This window comes from Plectrocnemia conspersa, unplaced genomic scaffold, assembly GCF_051122295.1.
Source record: "Plectrocnemia conspersa isolate PC_06_02 unplaced genomic scaffold, ASM5112229v1 ptg000012l, whole genome shotgun sequence".
Lineage (NCBI taxonomy): Eukaryota > Metazoa > Arthropoda > Insecta > Trichoptera > Polycentropodidae > Plectrocnemia > Plectrocnemia conspersa.
The window spans coordinates 2,048,852-2,063,075 of NW_028277176.1; the positions used below are offsets into that span (position 1 = coordinate 2,048,852).

At 29.3% G+C, this 14,224-nt stretch overlaps 2 protein-coding genes across 3 annotated transcripts in view; one reads left to right on the forward strand and one right to left on the reverse strand.

Moving 5' to 3' along the window:
* LOC148227936 (retinol dehydrogenase 14-like) overlaps positions 1 to 14,224 on the forward strand; it is a 29,386-nt gene that overhangs the window by 3,362 nt on the left and 11,800 nt on the right. The window lies entirely within an intron of this gene.
* On the reverse strand, positions 1,296 to 4,335 carry LOC148227937 (allantoicase-like). The gene is made up of 8 exons (XM_088199616.1): positions 4,189 to 4,335; positions 3,914 to 4,112; positions 3,751 to 3,831; positions 2,473 to 2,633; positions 2,244 to 2,403; positions 1,939 to 2,085; positions 1,672 to 1,859; positions 1,296 to 1,601 (listed from the first exon to the last, which is right to left on the reverse strand). The coding sequence occupies exons 1-8, from the start codon at positions 4,246 to 4,248 to the stop codon at positions 1,473 to 1,475; spliced, it is 1,125 nt and encodes a 374-aa protein (XP_088055742.1). The 5' UTR covers positions 4,249 to 4,335; the 3' UTR covers positions 1,296 to 1,472.

Sequence of the window (14,224 nt, forward strand, 5' to 3'; positions counted from 1 at the left end):
TACATTTAGTCTTATTCTCATTCAGTTTAAGTAAAGTTTTTTAACCATATTTCTATTATACTTCTAATTCATTATTTAAATTATCTACAACTACTTTAAAATTATATAATATTAACAGCAATGGTCCAAAATTAGATCCCTGTGGTACACCATGAGATATAATTTTTCTTTGGAATACCCATAATTTATTATAACTTTTTGCTTTTTCTTTAAATAATTATTGAACCATTTTTTTTATACCAATATAGCATCGAAAATAATCAATATTTTATTCGATGTAAATGGTTTTCTACTTGAGTTAATTTATTTATTAACTATATTGTCTTAATATATATATATAAAATGAATACAAAAATAAAGATATATTAACATATTGTGTGATTTAAAAAAAATTAGCGTTTAATACTCAATTTTGACGTTTTTATATTGTTTGTTTTTACGAAATATGATGAAAGTCTCAAGCAAGTCATGTCATTTTAAGATTAGGTTAGGTCTCTTACTACTTTGAATCATCGCGTTGTAATTAAATAATGCTATTTGAACGGGCCACTAGATATAAATATCAGTGGCGATATGACGCTAAAATTTCCTTTTCGACCGTTCCTCAAAAGCCTGTCATGGACAGGAGGAAACGTCACACCGATAATCGTCCGCTGCACTCATGTAAATATATCAATAAAGAGTCTCATTGGCTGCGAAGTCAACCACCCCAAGTGCTATAACCCCTAAAGTAAAGAATTCGGAAAGCTATTGTGATGACTTGAAATTTATGACTAAATCGCGCTCGCGTGGCATGACAAAAATCCCGACCTATTGTCTATCATCTATTTGTATGCACGCTAATCCCTTGTTTTTATGGCTGATACTTATTAAAGTACGATTAAAGCAATCAACCATTGTTATTTTTGATCAGTGGAAAAAACAGGTTTCATGTAGTTAATAAATACTTGGAAGTAGTTCATGGTACATTTGTACAAACTGTTTACAATTGGGTGAACGAGTTTGAACGTGGTCTTACGTCCGAAAGTGATGAACATCGTCCACTTGAGGTGACTACGCCAGAAATGATCGACAAAATCCGCGATACAGTGTTGAGTGATCGACGAGTTAAAGTTCCTTGAACTTATTGAGACCACAGGCATATCATATGGTTCAGTGGTTTCAATTTTTGCAGAATAAATTTCTTTGAATATTAGAAAAAAATATTTTTTCTATTCGAGTAATTGAAAATAATAGTTTCTCATTTAGCGACATGAGGAGCTGAGCATCTTTAGTTAGAATAAAAAATACACAAATTTTATCTTTCACACAATTTATTATATATTATCATCTAATTATTACAAAAAAATATTACTAATATAAAATAAGTATATACAATAATTTACATTTAATTAACTACGAATCTCACTTTTCGATAGGAATTAATTATCAATTTAATTATTTACAAATAAATACAATTTTTAAATATTTTTTCAATCAAAGTGATCGTAAGAATATAGTCTGACTCTTGATATTCCACCATCGGGCATCATCGTTATACGAACATGTGTGTATATATCGAGAGTGTTGCAATCGTACCAGTGTTCGGAATGGGCCGATAGCTGTATAAATAAAATTTTATTAAAATTTCTCTAGCATTGGAGTATTATGTTTGTATTTGAACTAATTTACCTTTGAGGCTGGAAGTATTTGGGTCCATGTGACATCTCTGTCGACAGTTTCATTCCAATCAAGGACGTTTAAGAAAGCTCCTTCGATTTTGATGCTATCTGGGAAGTTTCCTTTAAAGTGATTCGTATCTACGCAGATATTTGATACAGAGCCTTTAACGCCAAGCTTAAATACAGCCCATTCTTTTCCTATTTAAAAAATGGTATTAAATTAGATGAACGTATTTATAGTAATATAAAATGGCGCAAAAGGTTAAATTTAACTTACCAGGCACCTTCAGTGTTCCGTCGTCGTTTTCTTGTAGAATCTCTGGTCTGTCTAACCGTCTTGCAGTTTCCCAACCGTCTCCCATGTTGAAGCCTAGTTCAGTCTTGATTAGATTGCGAGGGTGTCCATAATGAGCGTTGGAATAACCTGTAAGTAAATAAAAAAATAAGTATGGTTACCCCACGTTGATTTATTAGCTTTAAATGAAATCGTTACAAGCGTAAAATTCGGTAACATGTACGATAACCGCGCCTTGAAAGCGATAGTTAGCTCATAGTGATAACCGAAAGGTCGCACCATCTCACCTTGACACACCCCTCCGTTCTTCATCGCTATGAGATCGACCGTATCCCCGTCTTTGGTTAGCGACGACGGATTAGATACTCCGTAAACTCTCAAGCGTGCTATTCCACCATCTGGATACATGTTAACTCTGAGATGCGTGAAAGCGCCGTCTGAGATAACCTGAGACAAGTAAGTTAAGGTTATCGTTGTAACTTAACTGAATATAATGAAATTTATAGCTATACACACTTTTTGATAATTGTGTCTGGTGGCTTCATAGCCTGGTCTCAAGGTCGTTATTGGGACAATTTCTTGCCAAGTTTCAGAATGAAGTCTGTTGACTTGTTGCAGTTCTTTGTTCGTGCAAGCAGAACCCATTTCGCTCCTTCGCTTTGGGATGAGATTTTCTTCTGTAAAATTAATTAAAAAGGCATATTTTAATTATTGATTGTAAAAAGTTACTTTAGTCACAATACTGAACATTTTACATATACATATACATACACACACACATATATATGTAATAAATTTTTTTTGGAATCTCGGGATTCATCGTGATTTCCGCTTATTTTGTATCTATATTTCGGCTGTGATGCTCCAGCCATGATCACCAAGTATCTGTAACATTTTAAAGTTACAGAGAATTCGTAAACATGTCTGGAGCATTGCAGTCGAAATATAGAAAGAAAGTAAGTGAAAATCGCGATGAATTCCGAGATTCCAAAAATATTAATATATATATATATATATATAATTTTTTTTTTTTAGTATTTTTGATTTCAGCAAATTAAGTTATTATTATAAATTTATAACAAATATTGTATATATAATGTTTTTAAATTAACTTATTATTTGAGGCCTTAATAATTATTTTAATCTATTATATATATGTAACAATTAGGGTAAGCAAATGGATTAAGTTATATGATATAATTTCAATAAAAGGTTGAATATTAATTATTTTAATTTAAATCTGTACTTCATTATATGCGTTAGCCCAATATGTTAGAGTGGGGTATTATATAACGCATATAATGAAGTACAGATTTAAATTAAAATAATTCGTATGGAACCGTTTAATAAAATTATTGATATTATATTTATAATTTAATCCATTTGCTTACCCTAATTATAGATTTTCATTATTCTTTTTTAGAAATAAAAATACTGTGGGTTAATATTATTAGACTAAATTTATTCACTACTTTGATCCAAATAGGTAATTATTCAAAATATTAAAAAAATCGTCAAAAGGTGGAAAATATTTATTGGCTTAAAATAATACCAACAGATATTTACTTTACTAGTAGGAATTTATCAGTGGTATGGTTGACAGTATGACAGTATTTTTTATAAAACCATCTGACCAATTTAAATTATATAACATCAAACGATTTTTTCAGATGACTAGCAAAATATTAATAAAATATTATATGAATAGAAAATTTAAAAATTTACGTACATATGTTTTAGAAAAAAAAAACTGTACAAAAAAGTTATTTTTAAAAATAAATCAATAAAACATACCTTCAATCGTTAGAGAGGCGGCTTGTATGGAATATTTCGGAGTATAGTTTCCAGTGAAGAAAGCTGTATCTACGTCGACACCTGAATCAATATATTTCCATTATGAATAACTGGTTTTATCTAGATTCTATAAAAAATGCTCATTTATTTTCAGATGACTAACCTTGGACGATGGCTTTGGTTCCAAGTTTGACGATGCACCAATCGTGTCCAGGTCTTCGCTTCCTTCTAGTCTCCCATCCGTCCATCCACTTTCCATACTCCGTATACTTGTCAGGTAAGAATATCGGTTCGGAATCGGCGATCATGTCTTCAGCGGTAGCGAAAAAGTCATCGGTGGCAAACAATATTCTACCACCAGCCTAAAAAAATATTTTGATTAAAAAAAACATTCTTCAATGTCTATTCTGAGACTATTAAATTGGCTGTTGTATTTACAGATCTGGAAGAGAGCTCGTTAAATTCGGTGAATTTCGGTAGAGGAATGTCGTGGTCCATCTTTGTATCGATATTTTACTTTGGCTTAAATCTTAAGTGATCAGCTCACTCGGTTAGCACAGAGTAGAATGGCCAGCGTCTGTTCTGCTTGTGCTTTATATAGGGAACTTTGGAGTGATTAAAAATGTACATACATGTATACATTAACACATATAATGATAAACGTAAGAAGAATATTAAAAAAGCATCAGAGATAAAATAAACATAAGAGAGATCCTCAATAATTAATTTATTATTATAATTTAAAATTAATATAGTAAATACTATTCATTCATTGAACTAGAGATTTAAAAACACTTTATTACACTGAATTAGGGGATATTATATTCAGCTTAAGAAAAACACATACACATTTGGGTATTAAGGTTTATCTAGTGTTCATATGAGAGATGACCCATCTCAGAAAATTATATAAAAACCCAGGTAAGAACGTATAACCGAAACCGAAAAATAAGATATTTGCTGTGAATAAATTTATACCATAAATAATTATTTTACAGTTTAATAATTCATTACAGCATTTTTTCTCATCCCTAATGCAATTTCAATCATTTAAAAAATCCCTACATTTATTATGAAAATTATATATTTAACCCACATAGTGCGGTTAGGCCATTTTAGATATAATTTTACTCATTTAAAAAGCTTACAAAGCTAAGCCTAATAGATATTTTTTCTCACTTCACCAAATTTATCAAATGTTATGATTTTTTACCTCTCGAGGTATTGAGGTATTGCCTCAGGTGAAAATACTATTTAATTATATTTTTAATCGACTTAATGGACTTAAAAATCGATTGTTTAATAAATTCCATTATACCGTATCTTACCAATGGGGTTCATTGTCATTGTTTATTTATTTACCTATTATTAATTGTTATTATCTAAAAATTAATTCCCAAATAAACTGATTTTTCTGAAGTTATTTTTAATTCATTCAGAATTTATATATAGAGCTGTTATTTGTGTTTAAAGTTTGAAAATCCTTATCTATACGTGTCTGACTCGTATCGCAACTAACCAGTTACAAGTGGTATTTCTGAGCTAGATTTAATTATGGGTCACAGTTCATAAAATTTCCTGCGAAATTCACCATTTGGTGCCAAATTTACATGGCGCTATTGTACGTCATTAAAATCATACAGATATACTGGTAACATTCAGTATTTTTATTATATTAATTTTTCCACTAAGTCAATGACTGATGTAATATATCTTTTAAAGCTAGAGCTTATTTTTGAAACGTATTATGTGAAATACGGTTTGTGAGTAAATTAATGAGAAAATATCAATTTTTTAAATGCAATAATGCGTTTGTAGTATATATAAAGCAAAGAGAGACTGCGGGTTCGGGTCTCGCAGATTTGTTTTATTTATAAAATAGCGCTTTTATTAAAAAATAAATAAAATATATATCATTGTTTTACAGAATTTTAAGGCTCACCCTAACGATCATATAATATCTAACAAACGAAAAATAAATCAACATATCTAGAAAATAGGGCAACACACATAACGGTAGAGAATCCCAATAATTACGTTAATAATTATTAACGTAATTATTAGTATCTAATTATAATTATAAATATTCCACGGACCATCTAATTTAATAAGGTGACCAGACGTCCTCCTCTAAAATTTTATCTTTCTTTGTCCACCTTGAACAAAAATTTGCAAAAATACAATTTTTTTCATGAGCTTGTAGCAATTTTTTTATTCTCAAAAAAATAGAAATAACCTTTTTTGAAGCTCCCAATTTGTCCTCAAACAAAAAAAATCCGTGACGACTTTTTTTAATTCCCACAGAAATCTAACTTCCTTTGTCTTCCTCTAAATTTTAAACAAAAATTTCCGTCGTGACCTTTATTTTATTTTTTAGTTTCCACAGCAATAATGACCTTTTTATTTCTAGTGTCCACATTTGATTTTTTTAAAATCACCTAAACAAATAGCACATCCGTTCCAAGATGTTAATCACCACCAAAAAGTACTCTTTGTTTGGAAAAGACGCGCGCTAGCTAGACAATACATCCTACCCTGCACATAATACTATTGTTCTTCTATTTTTTGGCTACCGATTGCTTTACAATTTTAATATATATGATAAGAACAAACTAGACACCTCAAATTAGGAATCAATATGTCATAAAAATCAATTAAATAAAAATTAATGCATTAGAGACATACGATACCATACAATTGACGCTTGTGCTGCATATTATAATCGTCCGTCCGATCTTTACATTGCTTTCAAAAATCTTATATATTTATTGTTGGGTTTTTAACCATTTTCTATCATTTAGCTACTGATCTGGACCATTATTATTTTAAGGCGTAAACACATTTCGTGGGTGCTATGCAATTGGCTCGCAAACATCCTTGTATGTGAATCGACAGAATTGTTTCAAACCAACGTAGAAGGAGAGAAGCGCAAAAGAATCATTGCATCAGAGATGACGCATAAATAGTATCATTAGAACACATCACGATAGATCCCAGCAGCTTCACCAAAATCACAGCCGACAATATTACAACTCGACACGTCAGTAAATACTCTCTGACTTTCCTGCCTGACTTGCCATTTAACTCCACCGCTCGATAACGACATTTATGTTTTTCTATGTAGGTATATAGTAATTTATATAAAATAAAATATTAATTGCAAATATTTGACTGCAAAGTCACACCCCTTTGGCCTTCAAACCCGAAAGTTTGAAGTCTGGTCATTCGCCATTTCGTGTTTACTTTATCAAAATGTACTAGGCTCATCAAGTTACAATAAAAATAAAAATATAAGATATCTACACATTTTCTTTGCTTTTCGGTCACTAACTGAATCTAGTCAAAATTAGATGTAAACATCTTAGATAGGTCTAATTTTTAGTATAGATATAACTTTATTTATATATTATAAATGATTATCAGGGTACAGAGTTAAATAAAATATATCTGAATATGTTTACGAATCTTCGAGGTTCGAATGATTGGTAGACACATCTTGTTGGGTGATAAGTACCTATAATGCTGCGATAGCCGAGTTGTTTAACCATTATCAGTAAGTTCATTATGCTGGTATCAATGGTTGAACCTAGAAAAATGTGACTATAGAATATTTTTATATCAAATAGGCCAAATGGTGAATAAAACCCCTGATCGGTGTAGGGCTAATTACAATATCCTATAAAAAATGTCAGTTATAAAGAGTCCAATGAAGATTTAGCAAACGTTTATAATGTATACGATTCACTAACTATATAATAAACTTTGTTCATATAAATGCAATAAGAAAAAAAAATACGGAACTTTTAATGTTAGATATAGATAAAGCTTTCGACACAGTATTGTATGACGGTTTGATTAATAAATCATACGAAAACAAAACCCCTGATTATCTGTTACGCTTAATACGCTCATACATGAAAAGTAGAAGTTATGTTGTTTCACTAAATAATGAACACTCGATCCCGAGTAAAATTCCAGCTGGAGTTCCTTGCTCGAGTCGTTCCTCTTTATATAATAAAAATAAAGTATGTGTTATTTTTATGAAATATTTAAAGTAATTAAGAGAACCATATTATCCCATTTATTATGTTTATAATCGCTGAAAGTGTTATGAAATGTATCCTATTCGTTACATAGAGATCTATTTAATATCTATTAATTTTTATATACAGATTATCTCTATATAAATATGTGGTATATTGTATTGATTTACAGTTATATTTTTCCTGCTGTAAATTATTAGACCTGAAAAGTCTTCACAGTTAGCTATCAACACTATATTTTTTATTTTTATACTTTGAGGATCCTGCTTACTGCCAATTGTAACGATATTGTATATCTCATATTTTTTTCTGTATGTCATTAATGTATTTTGGATAATATTTATACTAAAATAGTAAATAAATAAGATTTTATAATTAATATAATACATAGCAATACATTTTATAAATATAAATTGAGTTATATTATCAATTCGTATTCTAGAAAAATATATCAGCTAAGATTAGAACTAGTCATTATTCTTTGGAATATTCCGCTGAACTCTTCTTTATATTATCAAACATTTAACGATAATAATATTTGGATAAATTCTCATTATATACATTTATGTAATACTATTTTTTGTGTTAAAAAAATGATTCCGAGTTTACTCGTTAATTGCTCGTATAATCGCTAGTTACCAAGCGAATTTTTTATGGTTTAATACAAAGATTATTTTAAAGAAGTTTTCGGAATTTTTTTTAGCACATGAACTATACCTCGTATCTCGTTTAGATTAAAAATTTTGTACTGCATCATCATTTTTTTATTTTTGAGCAAATATCATATTTATTATATCTAACCCTACTAATTAATAATAGTAATCAAACTTCTTATGGTCGGTTTTATCCGGATCGCTATAACCGGAACTTAACTGGAATGTTCGTGTATCGTGTTAGTTATTACAATATAATTAAAAAAAGGTTATCGCTTTCAGTAATGTTTTTTCTCATGCTTATGATATTTTATTATATTATTTTTTTATGTCATATAAGTACATATAAATATGTGTGAAGGTCTAAGCTCTAATACCTCTAAAAATATATGGAATTGGATTTTATTGAATTATTAAAGTGTCGAATAATAAGTGAAATTAATAAAAAATATGCTGTCTCCAAAAGATACGTTAAGTAAAATTAGAGAAGTCAGTTCTGTGGTAAAAATAAATTCGTTGTCAATTCATCAGAATGGGATAATATTTAAAAGTGTATAGACATTTTTTTTATTTAATACATCGTCCGTAAACGGATTTGATTTGCTTAGAAATTAATAACTCATAACTTAGGTTGACTAATGAATGAGAAGTCACTGTTCGCAATAATTATTGTTGAGACGTAAGATATTTTATGGATTTTTAATTTTTGCCACATTAAAACATTATTTTTTTAAATAAATTAAACATAATAACTTTCGCATTGTAAACATAATACTCAATTTTTTTACCCGTATTTTTTGTATATTTTATATTTTATATTATCAGTTTTATAAAAATATATTGTAAAAGCTATGCTAAAAATAATTAAAAAAAATACGTGGGACGCATTTTGGACATCCATGCGTTAGGTGCACTATACTAAAATACCGTCTCCGTGCGAGCAGGTAGCGAATCGTCAATTTCATCGTTGCCGAACTAATGCAATCTCGAATGAAATCACTTGCTTTAACAGCTAGATATTCGTCAGATAAAGACGATGATTTTAGTTTTGCCCCACGTCATTTAAATTGCATAATTTATTGGGGAAAAAATGGGAAAACTTCCACTTCGCTTCCAACTTGGAATATACGAGAGTTAGTCTGGATTAAAATCTAACGAAAGCGACACAGGCGACAACTTTCAAAGCCAGAGAAAAGTAGTTTCTGTAAAAATAAAATACTACTTCGACACAGCACTACAGCAACGATATAGCACGTATTTATATTATAACATACATTAATTGTACAATTAATACAGCTATATTTTAACTGTTTTAACAGCGAGAAAATTAATGTGATTGCTTATAAAAACTTATTTATTTGATTTTTGTGTATTTTACGCACAACAATAAATTTCACTGTTTGTCACTGATTACAGCAATTTAGACACAATTTATTTAGCTAATAAATACCTTCCTGATAAATATTTATAGTGGGCCCTTACGCCAATTTTTTTTTATGTTTTGAGCCTTGGAAACTACTCTGAGAACAAACTCTTGGAATTTCCAAAAATCGCATATTTTACAGTTATTCATTTTAAATTAGATAGGATAGTTATATATAAATATTATAACACAGAACTAGCGCTGATAAGTGTTTATCGTGGATTTTGCACTTTACGCAATTTTTTTATATTTTGCGACTTATAAATTACTGTGAGAACAATCTTTTGGGATTTCCAAAAATCGCATATTTTACTGTTATCTATTTTAAACTGGATAGGGTAGTTATATATAAATATAATAACCCAGAACTAGCGCTGATAAATGTTTATCGTGGATTTTGCCCTTAACGCGATTTTTTTTAATGTTTTGAGCCTTGGAAATTAGTGTGAGAATAAACTTTAGGAATTCACAAAAATCGCATTTTACAGTTATCTATTTAAAGCTAGATAGGGTAGTTATATATAAATATAATAACTCATAACTAGCGCTCAGTATACTTTTGAATTTTGACTGAAAACGTTTGCAAAAAGTTTTGTTGCGTCTTTGAAAAGTATAAAAAAAATAAAATACCACGAATGACTTACAACAATCTATAAGGATTAATCTTCTTAATAGATAACAATTTAATCTATAACAGTTTTTCAATGTGTGTGCCGCCGAATAGTATTTGGAGTTTAGCAAATATGTAAGATAAGGGAAAATAATATGCTATCGATAACCAGGTAAATAGGCCATACCAAGGAACCGGACAAAATAATATAATATTAGACAGATTACTATTTTTTGTTCTAACTGTTCTATTTGTATAAATACTACCCTTTTTGAAATGGACAAAGCATGAAATTCACAAAAAAATACTTTTATCGTCTCTAGGAATAACATATTAAAACTAAATATCAGACTAAAAAAGTATTTAAAAAAATCATACTGATTCTCCGATTACTACTATAGTTTTAATATCGTAAAAATAATTTTAAACAAGTGGGTATCGTCCGTGTCATTCAACAATGTCATGCATTGTTATTAGGGATTCTGAAGTCTCGGGTATTTTCGATTCCCGGGACTCGAGACCCAAATTTTTAAAGTCCCGGGAATTCCCGGGACTCGAAACTTTGATTATTTTTCGTTTAAATCACGAAAAAAAAATATCTTAAAAAATTAACTTATTATTATTAACTTTAATTAACTTATTATTATTATTAACTTATATTATTTGTATTATAGATACGATAGGTGAAAAATTATTGAAACAATTTAAAAACACTTTATTCGATATTTATTTAAATTTAATTTATTACAATTTTTTTAATCGAAATATTTATGTCAATGTTAAGTCAAAACCTTTACTTTTGTAAGAAAAAATATGTTTTTAAAAACACCAAGGCGTTTAATGATGAATCACATAGCCTGTTCCTGGTTTTTGTGGCAAATATTCCAGATGTAACAAAAATATAAATACAATATTTTTGTTTATCGGTAAATGTAAAAGGATTTTTTTTCACTGCCGAGTGCCGACAATCGAGTTATCTTGACGAACCGCTTGCTACCTGCTCCGTATGGGTATGGCTTGTTCTCGAATAAGCAAATTTTATTTTTAAAATATAAATGTAGGATATATTGAATAAAATTAAAACGGAAAGTCTCGAGTCCCGGGTTATTAATTTTTAAATTCCCGGGACTCGAGACAGCAAAAAATCTTTGAATTCTCGGGAATAAATTCCCGGGTTGTCTCGACACAGAATCCCTAATTGTTATGCACCTGGACAGCGGTGATTTTTTTTGTGAAGGGTTACAATTAGGTATTTAAAAAATCAAAGGTAACTCCCTTTTTGATAATTATATAATATGATTACAAAATTAATGTTTTTACCTTTTGCAATCACATTTATTTTCAGATGATTTTATTTATCTTACACTTAGCTCTTAACATTTATATTGTGCTTATTTTCGCCTTTCACGATAAAATGTAATTGTCTAAAATAAATGAAAAAAAAGGTCGGACGACCTTTGTATACCTGCCAAGTCAAGTCAATAATTATTTGTCAATTTAATAAGACATTCAAAATCAGCGTTAAAATACTAATTTTACCGCCTATATCTCGTGAATTTTTATTTTTTGAAATTTCTCACAATTTACATATATTTTGTATATCTAATTCCTAAGATATTCATTACTTGATTTCTCCAAGTATTTTTGCGCTCTTATGACGTGCTCTCTTTTGTCAAACGCTCATATGGCTGTCTGTGCATTTGACGCTTGCTATTTTGTTACAGCGCTACTTTGGTAAACGCTCTTATGACGCAGCGCTTTTTTGACGCACGCAATTTGTCCGCGCTCATTTGTGACGTTGCCCAAAAATTCACTTCAAAAGCAATAAAATTGTTAGTGGGTACGCTCCGTGAACTAGTGTTTAAACTACGATTTATATAATAATAATACAAATTAAATTAGGAACATATAAACCAAATTTTGACAATAGGAGATTGCGCAAAAACAATTATCACTACTCAGAAGGCAAAAATCCACGCCAAAAGCATTAAAATATTTATGCGTTACAGTGAACAGTAAACATCCAACCATTTCAATCTATTAATCATACTTCTACAACTGGTAAATCTATTTTTTACTTTCATTGCCCTTCTATTTTTTCCAACGTAGTTTTATCTAATTTATTAAGTATATATATTATTGTTGCATAATATATAAAATAGAACAATATAATACAATTGTGGAATATTTTTTTTGTTTATATTTAAAATATTTTTCAACGGTGTATAACAATGCACGTAAACAAAGGAAATATATTTAATTATAATAATAAAAATAAAATTTGAATTTGCTTAATTGCTTTCTGAGGCACCGGTAATGCGTTCTGTTGTTTCGACCAATGAAAAATAAGCATTCAAATATAAAACAAAATGGCCGACAGTACCTTGACAACAGTCTTAAATAATAAAATTTTGCTACGCGACAATAATTTTCATTAATTCGTCATTTGTCTGAATATAAATAATCGGATTGCAAATTAGCTAGGTGTTTTATAACTATGAAAATTAAATATATACATAATGTGTTGAGGATTAGAAGAATACATTGAATAAACTAGTATAAATAAAATGCCGCAATAACATAGATAGCGAAACGCGAGACTTAAAATTTCAAGAACTACATTTTAATTTGCCAAAGAAAATTATATTGAGCCGCGCAGATTATAATTTTTATAACAATAACAAATCAAAGGAAGAAAGGGCATAGAATCAGAGGTACCTAGAAATTTTTTAGATTTTAAGAAATAAACACATCAAAAATAATCTTAATCTGCTTTAATTCAAAGCTCTGAAAATACTGTTAAATAATAAATGAGGTAACAATATTTTCAGAATTTAACTACAATTTTTTTATAATATAATTGTAACTTTTTGTGAACTCCTAATATTCAATATATACAACTTAATATCGTATGGAACATTTATAAATTAGGTCATTATAAAATATTTATCATATATCCGTATTATCTAACATTTAGAGGATACGTAATGGGCATGGTACAAAAACTTATAAAGCAGTGAAATCCGGTCATATAGACTACGTAATTAGTACGATTATTATTAAATTTGTTTATAATTATTAATTTCATAAATAAACAGACAGATATTTCAGGCGTTATACGTATTCTATTATTAAAAAAAATACTGTGAATATATTATTTGTAAAAATAGCAGTACGTTAGTCGAAGTTTTCAGAGAGTTAATTATCATAGACTCGCCCTTTGTCTCTAATGCTTTAGCTTGCTAAATTACCATACTTATGCAGACGATATTCGAGCAACATTTATCTAGTTATACTAAACGAGAACATATTCAAACCGATTATTACTGGATCGAATCTCTTTATTATCGACAAAAGTGCACGCTTATTCTAAACATGATAGATCACGCCTGAAATTGTGGGGCGACAGATTTTTGAGCGTCTCTTGGTAACTGGCACGATTATGCAACCAAAGTAGAACAAGAAGTTATCATTTCCGTTATCGTTAGCAATTGGTAATTATATGAATGACATTGGAAAGAGTGATAACAAGTGATGGGGTTTAACGATGCATTCGTCGATTCCATCCGCAATATAAATATTGTATAATACAACTATTCTATATGTAGTTATATTATCACAATGTAAACAAAAATATCAAATATAAAAATAAATTAGTTCAAAATTAACGCGACCTCTCTATCAGAGAGCAATCAATCACAAGCCAAAGAATCGTTCTGGAAAAATCAAAAAATTCCATTCATGA